Consider the following 14,904-nt stretch of genomic DNA (forward strand, 5'->3'; position numbering starts at 1 on the left):
ATTTTCACAAATCTGTTCTTTCGAACAGTTCGTTTAATAGAACATGGGAAAACAACCACAACAACAAACAGGGGATTGTGCCAAGTTGCAATTTTGTAATCACGTGCACTTTGTTGCAACGATGATTCATCTGTCAAAGTCAAAACCAAATATAGCATTTACATTAAACAATACTAAAGTTCTTGCCATCTTTCGTCTGATTTTGATAAATAAAAATAAAATACTGATAGGCTATGTGAGTTGATAACTTACCTCTTATCAAATCGTAAACATCTAGTAGCCTAGCCTAAGTTTAATTTGTAACATGTCTGCTGGTTGGCTATTTGCTGTTTACTTTTTATCCCATCAGTAAAAATAAATCAATAATTTTCTAGTTCATGTGTGTGTGTGTGTGTGTGTGTGTGTGTGTGTGTGTGTGTGAGGTGAATCAAACACTCTGTAAGAGTTTTTTAAGCAGACAAGTTAAAGAACCAAGCAAGTGTAATAACACGAACAAAACTATTTTGAATCATATTTCGAGTCTGGTATTACTAACATGATTTGTGTCCACTAGATGGCAGACTCATACCTTTTATTGTGACTCCGTCCCTTAGTGGACACAGCCTTTCCTATTTCCTGTAGTGAAGTGCAGTCAAACTCATGAGGGAATAAGGATTTATTATTTTTACGCAGTTTCTTTTTATAATTTGTATTATCATCAAATAGTTTTTATTTTGTCAGAACAAAGCCATTATGATGATTTTTCTGCTTATCTGTGCTGGATAATTGCAAAGAATTAAACTGATAAACCAGTGAAGATAGTAATATGTTTATTTTGTGGGAAAACAGCTTGTCCAATAGACAGTAGTTAGAGTCAGAGTTACAGTCTTCCTAACCCTAACCAATTCTACAAGCAGAAGTCAGCAATACAGATTGCCAATTTAAGCGTAATTGCTCAAATCAATTTATGCAACCTTTTAAGATTCTAAGATAGCAATGTTCTAGAAACCTATACAGCTGACTACATATTAGCAGTAATTATGAAGACAGAACATTTATTTTTACCCTACGTTTCATGAGTTGACAGGGTCTCATTATTTGTGACGTTGTCCATGAATACATGTTTTGTGGAAGCTGATGGGCTAAGAGGAAAGAACCAAACAATACCTTCTCATCTTAAAGGCTGTTGTCATGAACCAGCTGAAACAATAAATGGAGATAGAAACTAATGGAGTTGTAAAATCAAATGCTAAGAATTAGTGTTTGTGGATATTGTGATGCACCATTGACCTTCACGAGTTGGCCTTTAGATGTAGGGACACCAGTGTCATGCTGCTTATATGAGCATTAAACAAAAAACATAAAATTATGATGACTTCTTTACAAATAATACTTATTTTCAGTATCTAAAAATCAATAAATGAAGTACAGCAAAAGTGTATTTCAATCATCTTTAAGACGGTAAATATAAACTCAACAAAAAACATGAATAAAGAGAAAAAATAGATTATTGATTATATACAACTTTTGATTATATAATTATAATTGTTAGTAATTATATTTAGCTCATCAATAAACCAGAAAGAAACATCAAAGGGGTGAAGATCATAAATCCACCCAGTCAGTATGTATATGCTACACGACAGTATGTACAAAACAGAAATTTATATTTTTAACAAATTCTTAGATTTCTGCACTGATCAGAAAACTTTTCATGGAATTATGTGCAGGAATATTCAAACTAAGATTTTGATTTCAATGTCATGTTATTCTTTGGGACTTCTACAGATGCAAATGTAGCTCATTGTTATGGAAATTGATTAAAATGAACACAGATTCTCAAACAAGTTCATTTAATCCACATTTCAGTAGTTAGGGCTGCCAATTTAAAGTGCTTTACATCAATAATATACAAATATGCAGATGAGAATAAACAACCAACATGGACATGGAATAAATAAAATATACAAAAACATTAATTATTGTTGCAGCTAATTTAACAAAATGTTCTAACCTATCACCAACAAAAAAGATATCACAAGATACATAACAAATATATTCATTGCACATAGCCACTTAATACAAGTGATTTCAACAGCTGATGATAATATTTTTAAGTGGGATGTCAATTTTTTTTTATAATGCAATTTTCTAGAACTTTATATAAATTATACAGTACATACAGTGACTCTGAAAACACTCTTTTGCAAATGAAAATGACTTGATTACAGTGTAAGAGCTAAAATCCTACAGTACACACTTGCTTATTCCAGGTCTAAAGGTTGACAGTGTTTTGCAGAGGAAAAAAATTAAGTTTTATTTGACACAGCAGTATTTCTAAAGAACACTTATGTCTTCAATAGGTGTCCATCAAGGCGGTAGAAGAGGAGGTTTAAAGGTGCAGGTCCCAGCACAGTGACGCGGAGTCAGCATCTTACACGAGAAATGGTGTAGTGCGTCGTGAGCTCTGGGAAAAAAGTGAATGAATAATTTAAAACAAAAGCGGCATATGATTATGTCTTTGGGGTATAGAGAAAAACAGAGTGTGAGAAAAAATGTGTTTTATTACAATAACTGCTATAATATGTGACCCTGTCAGTGAAATCCAGGCTAAAGTCTCAGAATCTAATTATGAGATAACAAGCATCAATGTTTGATTTCAACCATTCATTTCACTATGATTTCAATCTTTGACATGGCCTTACTCGGTCAATATTGAAGATATAAAGGTTATATTTTCACAGAATGTTCTACATCTATAGAAAGTATGATTTTATATAGAAAACAGTAAATCACAAAAAAATGACTTTAGCTGGGTTTTCAAAGGCAGGGTCACATATACTGCAGTGTGGCACAAATCTGGTTCTAAAATATATAAACTGTCTACAAATTAACAGCTGGCCTGGATTATCAAAAATATTCAAGGTCACATTTCTTAATACAGTCACACCGTGCCTTCCTAGGATACTTCTTTTTTTATCCAGTCCTTTAGTTATCTTGAATGCTGATATTTGCTTGCCTTGCTAGAATCAATTACCTTTTAACTTCTGCTGAATAGCATAACGTGTCTCTCTTTCATGGTCCAACTCGCTGCACAAAGTGTCTGCGCAGGAGAGACAAAGGATATCTCAGGTGTGGAAGGCTATTTTTTTCCCCCTCATCTAAACTGGTTCAGTTTTGTGCATGGGATTTTCTGGCATCAAATTGTACGTGTTTCAGAAGTTGACAAATACCATCAGATCCCTGTAAGTTCCTTATTGCAGCAATGAAAATGCAAAAACCTGATACTTAGTAGCTTGTAAAACATTCGTAAGGACTGAACAAACTCATTTGAACTCCAGAAAGGTCCACAAAAGGTCCTAAGAGCATGTGATCAGTCCTGATAGATAGATTTAGTGTATTGTTTTTAATTAAATATAGCCAAAACCTGTCGTGTGAAGTTGAACGCATACCTCGAACAATCTGGAGCTGCTGCACCATTTCCTCTCTGTATGAGAGCTCCCTTTTCATTTGGTCTTGAAAACTGTCTAAGAAGAAAATGTGAAGTAAATTAAATATTCAAGGCACATTTCTGTTTATTACTATATAGAAAACAAAAAATATATAGTGCTTTGCAAAGATTTTTAGACCCTAATTAATTATTCTGACTGATTTATTAAGTTTAAAGCACTTACACTTAAAATGATTTATATGTGACATTATGTTAGAATAAACTTTTTAAAAAATTAACGAGATATACTGTTCACATTACGTTTTAAAATTGTGTAGAATCAAGACATTTGAATGTAGTCATTCTAAGAATCAGTTTTCATCAGCCTCTCCAATATTCATTTGTCCCTGTTTAAATCATTGTCATGAGCTAAACTTTATCATGAGCTTCAGTATTTTGTTTCTGTTGGAGTATTTTACTATTTTCTGTACCATTCATTCTCAATTAAAAAAAAAAAAAAAAAACATCCAACTATCTATCCACAGTGTGGAGGGCATAACATTTAACCAAATGACCACACAATATTTTCACTGAAACGAATGTTGGTATAGACTTTTTATGTGGTTCACGTGCACATGTTATGCAAAAATTATCTTAATCTATTTTCAGCTTTGCTGATTGTTGGACACTTTGTTGCATGTCTTTCCAGACTCCCTCTTGTTTACACGTTTGCACAATATAATTTTTAACTGTGAGGTTTTAGCTATTATTATTTAATTTAACTATTAAACAGCATTTTAGAGGCGGAGGCAATTTGTTATGCATTTATATCCATATTTATAAAAAGCTAATTATATTCAAACAGTTTGTTTTTCAGCAAGTTTCAGTACTTATAAATAAAAATAGCAAAATATCAAAATACTTAAATTTAGTAGGACTTGAATTCAAGCTATTGTAAGTAGGTGAGTTGGTAACAATTGTTATGATACATTATTATGAATTAATGATCTGATAGTTTTGTAAACATTAAGGAAAGGAAAGCATAAAGAATACATTAGAAAGAATTTTAACATAAAACAACCTACCTTTTAGATTCTGGAATTCACGTTCCAACTTTTTTCTAAGCTCAACTTGTTCCACAAGTTGTTTCTGCAGTTCCTCTGTTAAATAAATAAAAGAAGTAGCTCATGCCAATGTTTTAAAATGACTTTGAATTACAAAATGATCAACGGTTTAATTACCAAAACAAACTAAATTGTTATGCTATTGCTAAAACCCCCATGGAAACCATAATTTCTATTTTTTTTTAAATCTATTGCAACTTATTTTCTTTTCAGCTCTTTTAAATGCATCACATATTGTTTTGTTTGCTTACCTTTGGCCATGTTCTCTATGTTTTTCTCAACTAAGGAGACCCTGCTGCCAGTATCCTTGCGCAATGATTCCTCATCTGCACACACAACAAATACAGTATGAAGAAAATCAACAGACTGGTGCTGAATATTAGGAAGTCCAGTTAACCGTACGCACCATCATGTGGTTCCTTTAGGCGCTCCTCATTGATGTTTGTTTGATCCTGATGATTTCTGGGGTCAGTCTCTTCCACCGTAGACGAAGGTTCTTCTTCATGCACGTCTTTTACTGTAAGCATATATATTTGTCACAAATGCGGTAGGATAATAAGGACTTTGTTTTTTTAAAAATGAAGAAAGAAAAATCCACATGAATCAAAATAGGCCTACCACTCGGTTCGCGTTGGCAAGTGGTCGTTGAACCAAAATAAGATGTGCTCATCTGATGCACGTGCTCGTCCCTTTCAAGCGCATAGACCTGTCAAATTGAGCAGACAATTATTCGCAATTATCCCATTTTGCATTTTCTATTAGAATGCGATTAGTAGAATACGAATGGAACGTCCGCTATTTTGATCTAATTACATGTTAAAAGAACTGAAATTATGACGAGCCACTCATAACACATTCCCTGGATTAATCAGTAAATTTTAAAAGCAGCGCGACAATGATCTCGACAATCTAGATGCATTCACCTCACTTACTCATTTTAAAACATTAACAATAATTAGCCGAATTTGCCTAGGCTATATAAATTACATTAAAATAAAAACACAATATATAAAATGAAAAGCCTATAGTTGAAGGTAAAAAGAAAAACATTAAATGTATTATTTTTAAATTAAAAAAAGACACTTCCTTAATTCTAATTTCCTGCCGTTTTTTACTATAACGGGCAACTTCATATATATTTTTAAAATAATAGGGAATAATAAATATAATGTTTATAGTAATGAATAATTTCATAAAAAGCAAGCTGTTTAGTAGGCTACCTAACCCTGCTTTTTAAAATAATGAGAAAATAATCTTAGCTTTTAATATAAAATCGCAGGAATTACGCATGGTCCTATTACTCACTTCAAAGCGCGTCGTGTGTTTATTGCCGTGGCTCTCCAAATCAGACGACCGCGTTTCACTTGAATTCGTCGTGTGTAGATCACTCAGGGTGTGCATTTGTCTATTATCTTGGTCTTGGCCTTTAACTCCGTCACTCTGTGCTACGGTCAAACCGTGAGGACTCCGCCGGTCATCCACAGACAGCTCCTCGTCCTCGTGCACTTTATGTGACTCAACATCCACATCCGGATCGTCCACGCTGTCCACGTCCGGAGACACCGATCTATAACTAGAGCTTTCACTTAAGAAATCTGGTGACATATAGCCAGATCGAGGACCAGAATACGGACCCCTGTTTCCGTATAGTTTTGCGATGCTCTCAACATCTTTAACAACCGGCCTGAATGCAGATATGTAGCTTATTTTTCTTGGGGTGGCTGGCATCCCTTCTATCGACCTGCTCTCATCCCCAGATTTATCCTCCTCATTTCGGGTAGACTGAGTGCTGGAACAGCGTTCGTTATCAAGTAGGCTGTCTTTAGGGGTGCTCGTGCTTCGGTCACTTTGCTCTGACACGTCTAGCTCAATATGTCTGGTGCACAACACGTCAGATGGAGGCTTAGGTTGGGCATGGTGGTATGTTGGCATGGCCAAGCTGCCTGTTGTAGGCCAAAACATAGGAAAGGAGGGATAGGCACTGTCTTTAGCGCTCGGCCAGAAAACACCTGACAGGTTTGTTTTGTTTGGCTCTCCCATCACCACACCGTCATCCTTCTTTTGACACAAACCAAACGCCGGGAAACCGTATGGATGTGGAAAGAGCGGTGGTGGAATTTTCTGTAACATCCCAAAACTCTTACTGGGCACCGGAATAACGGGGTAACTGCGTATGCTGCTCGGCATCGTCACGTTCCCCCTGTCATCCTCACATCGGAGAGTTTTGTGGGGCACCTCAGACGGTTCCCCCTGGGTCTGACCTCTCGGTGCTTGCGCACTAAGCGAGGACGAACTATCAGACCCACCGACTGGCAGCGTCCTCTTGCGGCTGCCACCGTTAAACATGGCTTTGACGTCTTCCCAGGCATGGGACACATCGTCCGGTGAGTTTTTATCAGTCAGTTTTAAGTGTCTTCTCCACGAATTGAAGTTTGCTGCGTCGGGTTGCGTGTATTTGGACTCCGGCGTGCGATGAGAGTGAAAGATGAACTTGTTTGGAGAGAAATACATGTTGCAGAACGAACACTTAATACACTTCGCCCTCGAGCTGTTGTATCTGGCTGGGATGAAACTGCCCCGGCTGCCCCACGCGCATTCGTGTGATACGTCAAAAGCGAAATTTTCTGGTAATTTCGGCGGGCTGTGGGCACCCAGGAACGACTTGCAGAGCCTCTCGGCCTCTCGCTTTGAAATCATCCCGCAGCGTCTCGAGGAAATAGGCATTGCTCCGGCGCGCCTGAGAATCTCCAGCTGGACCGGAGTGCACTGCACACAAGTGATGCCCAGGGCCACGCGCCGGTTGTGGATTTCGTTATAGCTGTAGTTCTTTAGAAGAGTGTTGGATATTTGAGCTAGGCAAAGTCTCTCTTGACCGTCTATGACTAGTGAAACGATCGGTATTCCGTATAAAGAGGTCTCGCTGACTTGGTTCGGCTTGAGTGTTGGGCCAGAGTAAGACTTCAAGTCTTGTTTAGAGTTCGGCGAACAGCTGGAGTCTCTTCCAGCCGGCAGCTGATTTGGGATAGATTCCATTCCTGGAAATCTGCGAAGATGGATACAAGGAATATTTTTAAGGACATTATTGTGTAGCCTATGATTTACAAACTGGAGAGAAAAAAAAACCCCGAGGTATTATTATCTTATTTCACAGATTTATAAAAAAGATAAAATATAGTAGTAATAATAACGAGAACAAGAAGCAGAAGAAGAACCTTACACCATGGTTACATTAATCCATTTAAAAACGATTATTTCTTTCTAAATATCTTTGTAAATATACCGAGATGGTCGTCTTTGTGGTATTAACTTCTACGAAATTCTACTTATCCCATTTTGATTTATTTACAGTTTGTTTACAATACATGTTTACTCTTTGTGTTGAACAAAAGATGGTTTAGAAATAGCAAACAACTGTAACCAGGGGTTATAAAGGAAAAAGCGGGAGGAAATTATTCCTTGAGCCTTGCCAAAGAGCTTAACAAAGGTTTAAGAAGTTTTAAGCCTATTTAATTGTAATTACTAAAGATGAGCTTTACATCTTTGATCTGTTGATTAACCAAATGAACTTTAGTTAAGAGTACAACTGATTTTTCTATTTTCAATTTAAATAAAACTTAAAATGCGCATCAAGTACAATTGATTTTTATAGAGGCTATATATTGAAATAGATTGTACATATTTATAGCCCGTGTTTTAATATGTAGCTTATTTATACTGTTCAAAACAAAGCAGTAGCCTGCGCTTTTGGACAAATTGAGGATAAAGGTTCAAACAGTGTTTGGTTATTATCGCAGCTCCTCGCGATTATTATTATTATTTTTTTGCATCTGCACATTTAAAGAAACGAGAATTTACACTGCAAACATAAACAAATCTCACCTTTTTCAGAAGAATGCGAAGTGCCTTTTATCTGTGGAGGAAAACGCGTATAGGAAACCTTCGAGTCCTTTGGATAACTGCGCTCTGTCTGTCCTCTATTAGAGCATTCTGGTAATCAGACGCCTTGGAATCCCGCCGATCTGATATAAAATGTCCACGAGCGCTTATTTAGCGGTTTTTCTCTCAGGCCTATTAGAGCGCGTAGACTTGCATCGTAGGCTACTCTGCTCTCCCGCGACTAGTGTTGAGGTGCGCGCGGAGGCTGACCACATGCTAGTGCGGACCTCAACGACACAACCACTGTAGACGTTCGACAGCGCTCAAGTGACAGCTAAACTAATGGCGAGGCACTCCCACTTAGCGCCAGCATATTTACATTAACTATTTGCCTTCGGGACCAATGGGGACGACAGTCAGTGCTGTCATCGAGGCCTGGAGACGTTTAAAGTTCACCACGTGATCTTTTAACACATGAAAGTGATTGCTTGTCTGTCAGTGTGTGCGGGGGCATTCGTGGCATTTAGTAAGACTTTAGATTAGCCAACCTAGTAGTAGTAAACCAAATGCTGTAGTAGCCTATGTAGGCTATACAAAAATATTTGTTTAATGTGAAATACCACTTTCCGAGTTTGAACTTGCATGGGAATTAGGCTGGTGCGTTCTGAGGAAAACGGGTAGGCCTAAGTGTTGTTGTATGATTTTAATACAATAAAATGTTTTCTCTTGCATAACGGTGAATATGTTTTGTTGCAGGCTTTTTAAATCGTACCAAAACCTAATAAGTACAAATAGCAAAAACTTAATATTTTATTACTTATTAAAAATAGCTAAATAGCTAAAAAAAAAATTATGCAAAATAAAAATTTAAGAAATCGGAGAAAGTCTCATGAAATCTCATGAAACAAACCTAATGTTTACAAAACGAAAGGAAGAAATGATCTAGGCCTAGTCGTTTAGGGAACCGATTATGATGTTAAATATTTACAAACCAGTCAATGACCACCGTGACACTACTACGAGCTCGTGCACGAATGTCAATGTCTGACTGGACCACTGTCAAAACCTAAATTAATAAACTAGGCCTATATAAATTCACTCGTGCACCATGCACATTGGCTACCAAAGAAAAAAGAAGGTTCTAATTAAAACAGATTATTTATTTTGTGCAAAACTTAGCATTTATTTTGTTTTGAATAGGAACATTTTATGGAAATCATAAGAAACTGCATAAATTAAAAGAGCGCAAAAACGGAAAAAGGGAATGGCCTCGAGCCTTTTCATCTATATTCAGTCTCTGTTTAAAAATAAACTATAGTGTTATTGAAACTGCATGGTGCCGGGGGATTTATAGGCTATGCAAAGATTGTCTCCGGGGGCTGTTTGGATCGGTGTGGGCTAGGGGTGTGCTGATGCCCGCATATGTTTTAGTTCCCACGGGTTAGTTTAACTTTTAGGAGCAATCATTCTTATGAAGACTAAGCGTAATTTACAACGTTATGCTTTAAATTCAGCTTAAAAGCTGTGTCTGCATTAAATAGGCTATTAAGATAAAACGCAAAATCTTAAAGGAAATAGGCTATGGGATGTAAGAGCAATAATCGATAACAATAGGCTATTAATAATAAAAAATGATTACAATTAAAGAGCCTAATAAACCCATTTATTATGGCGACAGAATTTAATTCGCTGTTTCCAAAATGTTTAAGTAATGTGTGATGGACCATCATAAAAACAAAATTAAAGGAAACAAACATATCATTAATGTTTTTAGAGCGATACCAGAATTTATACCATGCGTGATTAAAGTGTAGAGTGGACTTTATCGATATTTTCTTGCTTTTATCTTCGCTATGTTTAACTGTTCATGATAGTCTCCAGAATGCTTGTGATGTGAAAACGAGCGCTTTCTGCAATATTGATAGCGGAGGGAGGATCTGGGGAGGGAGTTTGGAGTAATGCGACCCAGCCCAGTGCTATTGACTTTCACAGGCAAGAGACTTTCTTTCTCGCCAACAATAATTACCATTTTGGACTGTAATTATTCACTTCTTTTAAATTATTCAGGGACCGAGCTGAATACCATATTGTTATCCGTTATTTCTTTTACTTACCCATCATGGTTGGATACAGGTACGGGAATCTGACACCTCACACGATATTTAGCCCTTTTGTTGATCCTAAAGCAATTAGAGACCCCATTCTAAAACAAAGAACACTTAACAATATGACACTATACATTGCTGTTATGATAATAATAATAATAATGACAATAAACCTTGCTTAAATATGCAATGCTAAATTGTATATTTAACATATACAAAAAAAAGAAAAAAAAGAATTAACAACAACAGCAACAACAACAACAACAACAATTATTATTATTATTATTATTAGGCTATTAATATTTTTAGAAATATAAATAATATTTTATTAGGCTATAAAATATTAATATTATTATTTCAAATGGAAAATAACTGAAACGGTCTTAGTTTATTAAATATAATCAACCGGATTTTAATCGGTTAATGTACGGGAGATTCTTCATTATAGTTTCTCTCTTCAACATTTCTATAAAAGCTGCAGTCAGTTTCAACAGTACAGCCATATATCCATCCTTTTTCGTCATGTAGGCTATAGGCCTAGGCCTATATATTAAAATAAAGCATTAAACACGCAAATTTGAGTCCCTGTTTAAATGACTAAAAAAGTAAGCAGGCCTAGCCTATTTATAAAGGTCCTCATATTAAGTTTAGTGTTTGAATAAATAGGCTATAGCCTACTGTTTATTTATTTATTTATTTTACTTTAGTTTATTTATATTTAACTGAAGTCAAAAAACACCGAATAAATACAATTATTTTTTAGAAAAAAATCACTGTGTTGCTTTGGTGAGCTCATCATGCACATAAAAATACTGCCTGAACTTTGAGAGTATACTAACAGGCTACTGAAGATGACGGACATTTCTGCAAGACGTTAGGCATAGATAATCAATTACGAATGAATCTTAAGAATTTGTTTGAAATTACCCTTAGGCTATAATATAGCCTACACCCATTGTGTTTTAAGAAATTAAAAATTTCAAATGTAAGATTTTTCTTTTCAAAATATCGAAGTAGGCCTGTTGAAAAAAGTAACAAGACTGACCAAACGCTAGCTATATTTCAAGTTTAATTACTATTGGATTGCACGTGCTGGCATATATCGACAGATTAGAACAAGAAGACTGTGGAAAGCGTGTTGTGTTGTAAAGCGTCAGGGAGGTTCCAGCGACCCCTATTCATTCCTGTTAGACAGCTAGTTTGGACAAGTTTAATGGTCTTTGAAGAAAGATCAAGCAAAATGTAACTTTTTTTAAAAGTTACAAGCAAAAACCTATAAATATGAACATTAAATAACGCCTTAAAGAGAGAGAATGGAGCATGAAGAGTAAACACTATTTCTACAAGGTATCAGCATAAAACCATGACCCCAATAAATTTAATTTTAGGGACAAATCAATCCTCTTCTCCTTTATCGATCCCCGCTAGCTCCCCACACTTGGGCATCTTTTCAACGCCTTTTTTGTTTCACTTCGAATTAGCATTTCGATTAGATCCTTTATTAAGAGCGGATTGCTCCAAAAGGATCGGTGTGGCCAGAAAATTAAATGGTGACAACTTAATTACTGGACATTGATGAAGGCGTCCCGGTAATAGTTGTGTTGTGTATGAGGGCTGGCACGCTGTGTCAACCCAGGTAAGGACTGAAAAGTGAAGGCTGTGCAGCACACATTGCCCAATACAAACGAGAAAAGGAGCAACAGCTGCACTACAAATGAGCGAATGAAAAGGTTTTGTGCTTGTGAATGGCAAGGCAGTCAGCGAACAAACGGGTTAATTATTTATGATAATTGAGAAGTTGGGTGTTTTAAGTTTATATGTTTCGGCAGCATTTCAGTAATCAAAAATTATATTACAAGTTTGCCAGAGTGTGCTAAATGTGCACGCTACCCGAACAGAATTCGACTTTGAGTCTGGTTACCATAACAACAAACGCTTACCGCTACTTGTGTGTATCAGAACTCAAATCGACAAAACATAGACACGCTGCTGTCATTACTTGGATAAATATCACAGATTTACCAGACTAAAATATATATTCACAAATATATCCAAATAATAATGTTTTATTTTTATTATTATTATTTATTTGCGCATGATGATTATTGCACCAAAAAAAGCTAAACTAATTTATTTGAAAGGTTGACCCCTTAATTTCACTGAATAATTCTCACAATGTGCATAGAAGTACAAGAAAACTAGTGGAATTTTGCTGCTGAATATACAATGAAGTGGGCTACATTGTGCTGCTGTTAAAGCAGGTTGAGAAACTGAGTAAGATCAGTTTTGAGATATGGCATAAACTATTTTCTCCCATGCACCTGTATTATTGATATGTGCACACACAAATAAGTTTTTATGTTGCTTTGTCTCTGTCCTCTACTGTGTCTATTAGGGTCAAGGTAGGGTCACCTGATGAGGTAGTGAGGCTGCCCATTTGTGAGTGGCAGCTACCGTAATTTTACGTGTCAACTCAGAAAATTAAATACAAAACAAACAAGGCTTTTAAAACGAACTTGTCACTCTTGGTTCCCTTGACACAGGGTCAATGTGCTTAGACTCCACTTGAAGATTTTAAATCTCAGAGACTAACCAAAAAAAAAAAAAGCTATTAATAGTATTTGTTTGGTTTGCCAATTGGTTTGGTTAATCCTTGACATTATCCCTAAAATACGGCAAATCACAGTCACATTATGGTTTGTTGAATGAACATTAATGAACATTATAAACAGTCACAAAATAATCTGCATATGATCATTAAATCAGACTAATACTAAAAAACATAAAAAAAAATAAAAAGCTATTAAGACATAAAACAGAATGAACATTATAAACAGTTTTAAAAGAAGCTGCAAAAAAGTCAGCCTCTGTTATTACGCAATGACAGCAAGAAAAAGAGAATGTTATTAAGAGATGAATCAGGAGGGTCATTATGAGGATCATGCTTACCTTTACAAGACTGAAGGAAAGAAAAACTCATTTAAGTGTTCCTACATTAATCACAGCCTGCACATCAAACTGTGATAATCACCTGAACACTCCATTAAAATAAAACTGCCAGCCCTAGGGAAATCTCACCTTACTCTTTAATTGTTTTGAGGCTTTGATCGGCTTTTTAATCCAAGATTAATTTATGCATTTTTAAATAACTCTACATATGATTAATACGCTTGAAAATTAAAAGAAGTCTAAAGCAATTATAACAAGTGGTTGGTCATCACCTCATTAGATGGTGTTGGGAGATGCAGTATGTCTGTGCGTGGCAGAGTGTGAGAGTGTGTGCGTCTGAAATAGACAGGCACGTAGATTTACATAAGACTGTCTGTACTCATACATTACCAACAGGAAGAATAGATATGCAGCTGTTTATGTGCACTGCATAATGCATAACGGGGATGTATGATTTATGATATGACATGCATTTGATGAAAGGCACAAGCGGTGCTAAGTGGGGAAATAGGAGAGAGTAGATTGGCAGAATGAGAGTGGTAGCTAAAAGGGTCAGTATAATAATGGGGACTTTACAGATTTACATACTAATAGTTTTATTCCCATGAAAGTAAAATGCAGCTCAGAGCTCCCAGACTGCCGGCCATGGCCAATTTCAGTTCCACAGCACTGGCTCTATTATTTTGGGAATAATGTCTCTTTTTAACTAATTGTGCTGTGGAGTTGCACTTTTCTAAGTGTAGATTTACACCAGCCCTTCAAAAGACATATAGTCTGTCAAGGTCAAACAGGAGAGCAAAGGAACTTCGGCCATGTGTGTGTATGAGTGTCACGCTTGAAAGAAACAGCAGCAGACAGGGATGTTAGGGAAATCTCTGGAGTGAGGTGGTGAGATAAAACTGGGAGTAAAAGCAGGGGTTCCTTCAACCTGCTAATGTGTAAACAAGACATCACTCCACTCCTAGCCTGATGCTCATCCTCCTCTTTAAAAACCTTCCTGCTGCTTTGGCCATCAGCCTCAACGGCTCATAAACATATATACATATACATCTGCTGCCAGTGCTGGGCAGTAACTGATTATATGTTATCTGTTTTACGTAATCAGATTCTGAATATCAAGTACTTGTACTTAGATTATTTTACATTTTGAAATATTATTGAATAAATGATTACATATTATTCACACAAACACAATTATTCATAATGTATTAATTCTCTTATACCAGTTAATGACATGCAGGTAAACAAATAAAATATATATATTTTTTAATATTATTTTTATATTCTTCAAAATACTTCTTTTTTTATATTCTTATATATCTTTTTTATTATTATTTTAATTGTTTATTTTAAAATGATTTATTTTTAAAATTTTACATTGTTATATTAATTACTAGCTTTTCACCAACTCATAAATCTTTAGAATTTATAACATTTTTAT

The 14,904-nt window shown here is 35.7% G+C and overlaps 1 protein-coding gene across 7 annotated transcripts; it reads right to left on the reverse strand.

Moving 5' to 3' along the window:
* Window positions 1-1,815: 1,815 nt before the first annotated feature.
* On the reverse strand, window positions 1,816-10,652 carry LOC109077210 (SKI family transcriptional corepressor 1 homolog-B-like). 7 transcript variants are annotated; one of them, XM_042775306.1, is made up of 9 exons: window positions 10,524-10,652; window positions 5,839-7,576; window positions 5,152-5,239; window positions 4,940-5,050; window positions 4,785-4,859; window positions 4,495-4,569; window positions 3,432-3,506; window positions 3,017-3,082; window positions 1,816-2,444 (listed from the first exon to the last, which is right to left on the reverse strand). In XM_042775306.1, exons 2-9 carry the CDS (start codon window positions 7,564-7,566, stop codon window positions 2,350-2,352), a joined length of 2,313 nt encoding a protein of 770 aa, XP_042631240.1. In that variant the 5' UTR covers window positions 7,567-7,576; window positions 10,524-10,652; the 3' UTR covers window positions 1,816-2,349. The 7 variants fall into 7 exon arrangements, 5 of the variants coding, with proteins under 5 accessions (XP_042631240.1, XP_018948359.2, XP_042631241.1 ...); XM_019092814.2 differs by lacking the exon at window positions 10,524-10,652 and adding an exon at window positions 8,413-9,064 and having other exon boundaries at window positions 1,816-2,446; XR_006162484.1 differs by lacking the exon at window positions 10,524-10,652 and adding an exon at window positions 8,413-9,062 and having other exon boundaries at window positions 2,372-2,446; window positions 3,432-3,502.
* Between the last annotated feature and the right edge of the window lie 4,252 nt (window positions 10,653-14,904).

The sequence above is a fragment of the Cyprinus carpio genome, chromosome A18, assembly GCF_018340385.1.
Source record: "Cyprinus carpio isolate SPL01 chromosome A18, ASM1834038v1, whole genome shotgun sequence".
In the NCBI taxonomy this organism is placed as follows: domain Eukaryota; kingdom Metazoa; phylum Chordata; class Actinopteri; order Cypriniformes; family Cyprinidae; genus Cyprinus; species Cyprinus carpio.

Bases quoted from the DNA above. Each gene is read 5' to 3' on its own strand.
- LOC109077210 (XM_042775306.1), bottom strand. From the start codon at position 7,566: ATGGAATCTATCCCAAATCAGCTGCCGGCTGGAAGAGACTCCAGCTGT. The intron at 4,860-4,939 runs GTGCGTACGGTT...TTGTGTGTGCAG, and splicing joins CCTAAAGGAACCACATGATG to ATGAGGAATCATTGCGCAAG. The intron at 4,570-4,784 runs GTAAGCAAACAA...TTTATTTAACAG, and splicing joins CATAGAGAACATGGCCAAAG to AGGAACTGCAGAAACAACTT.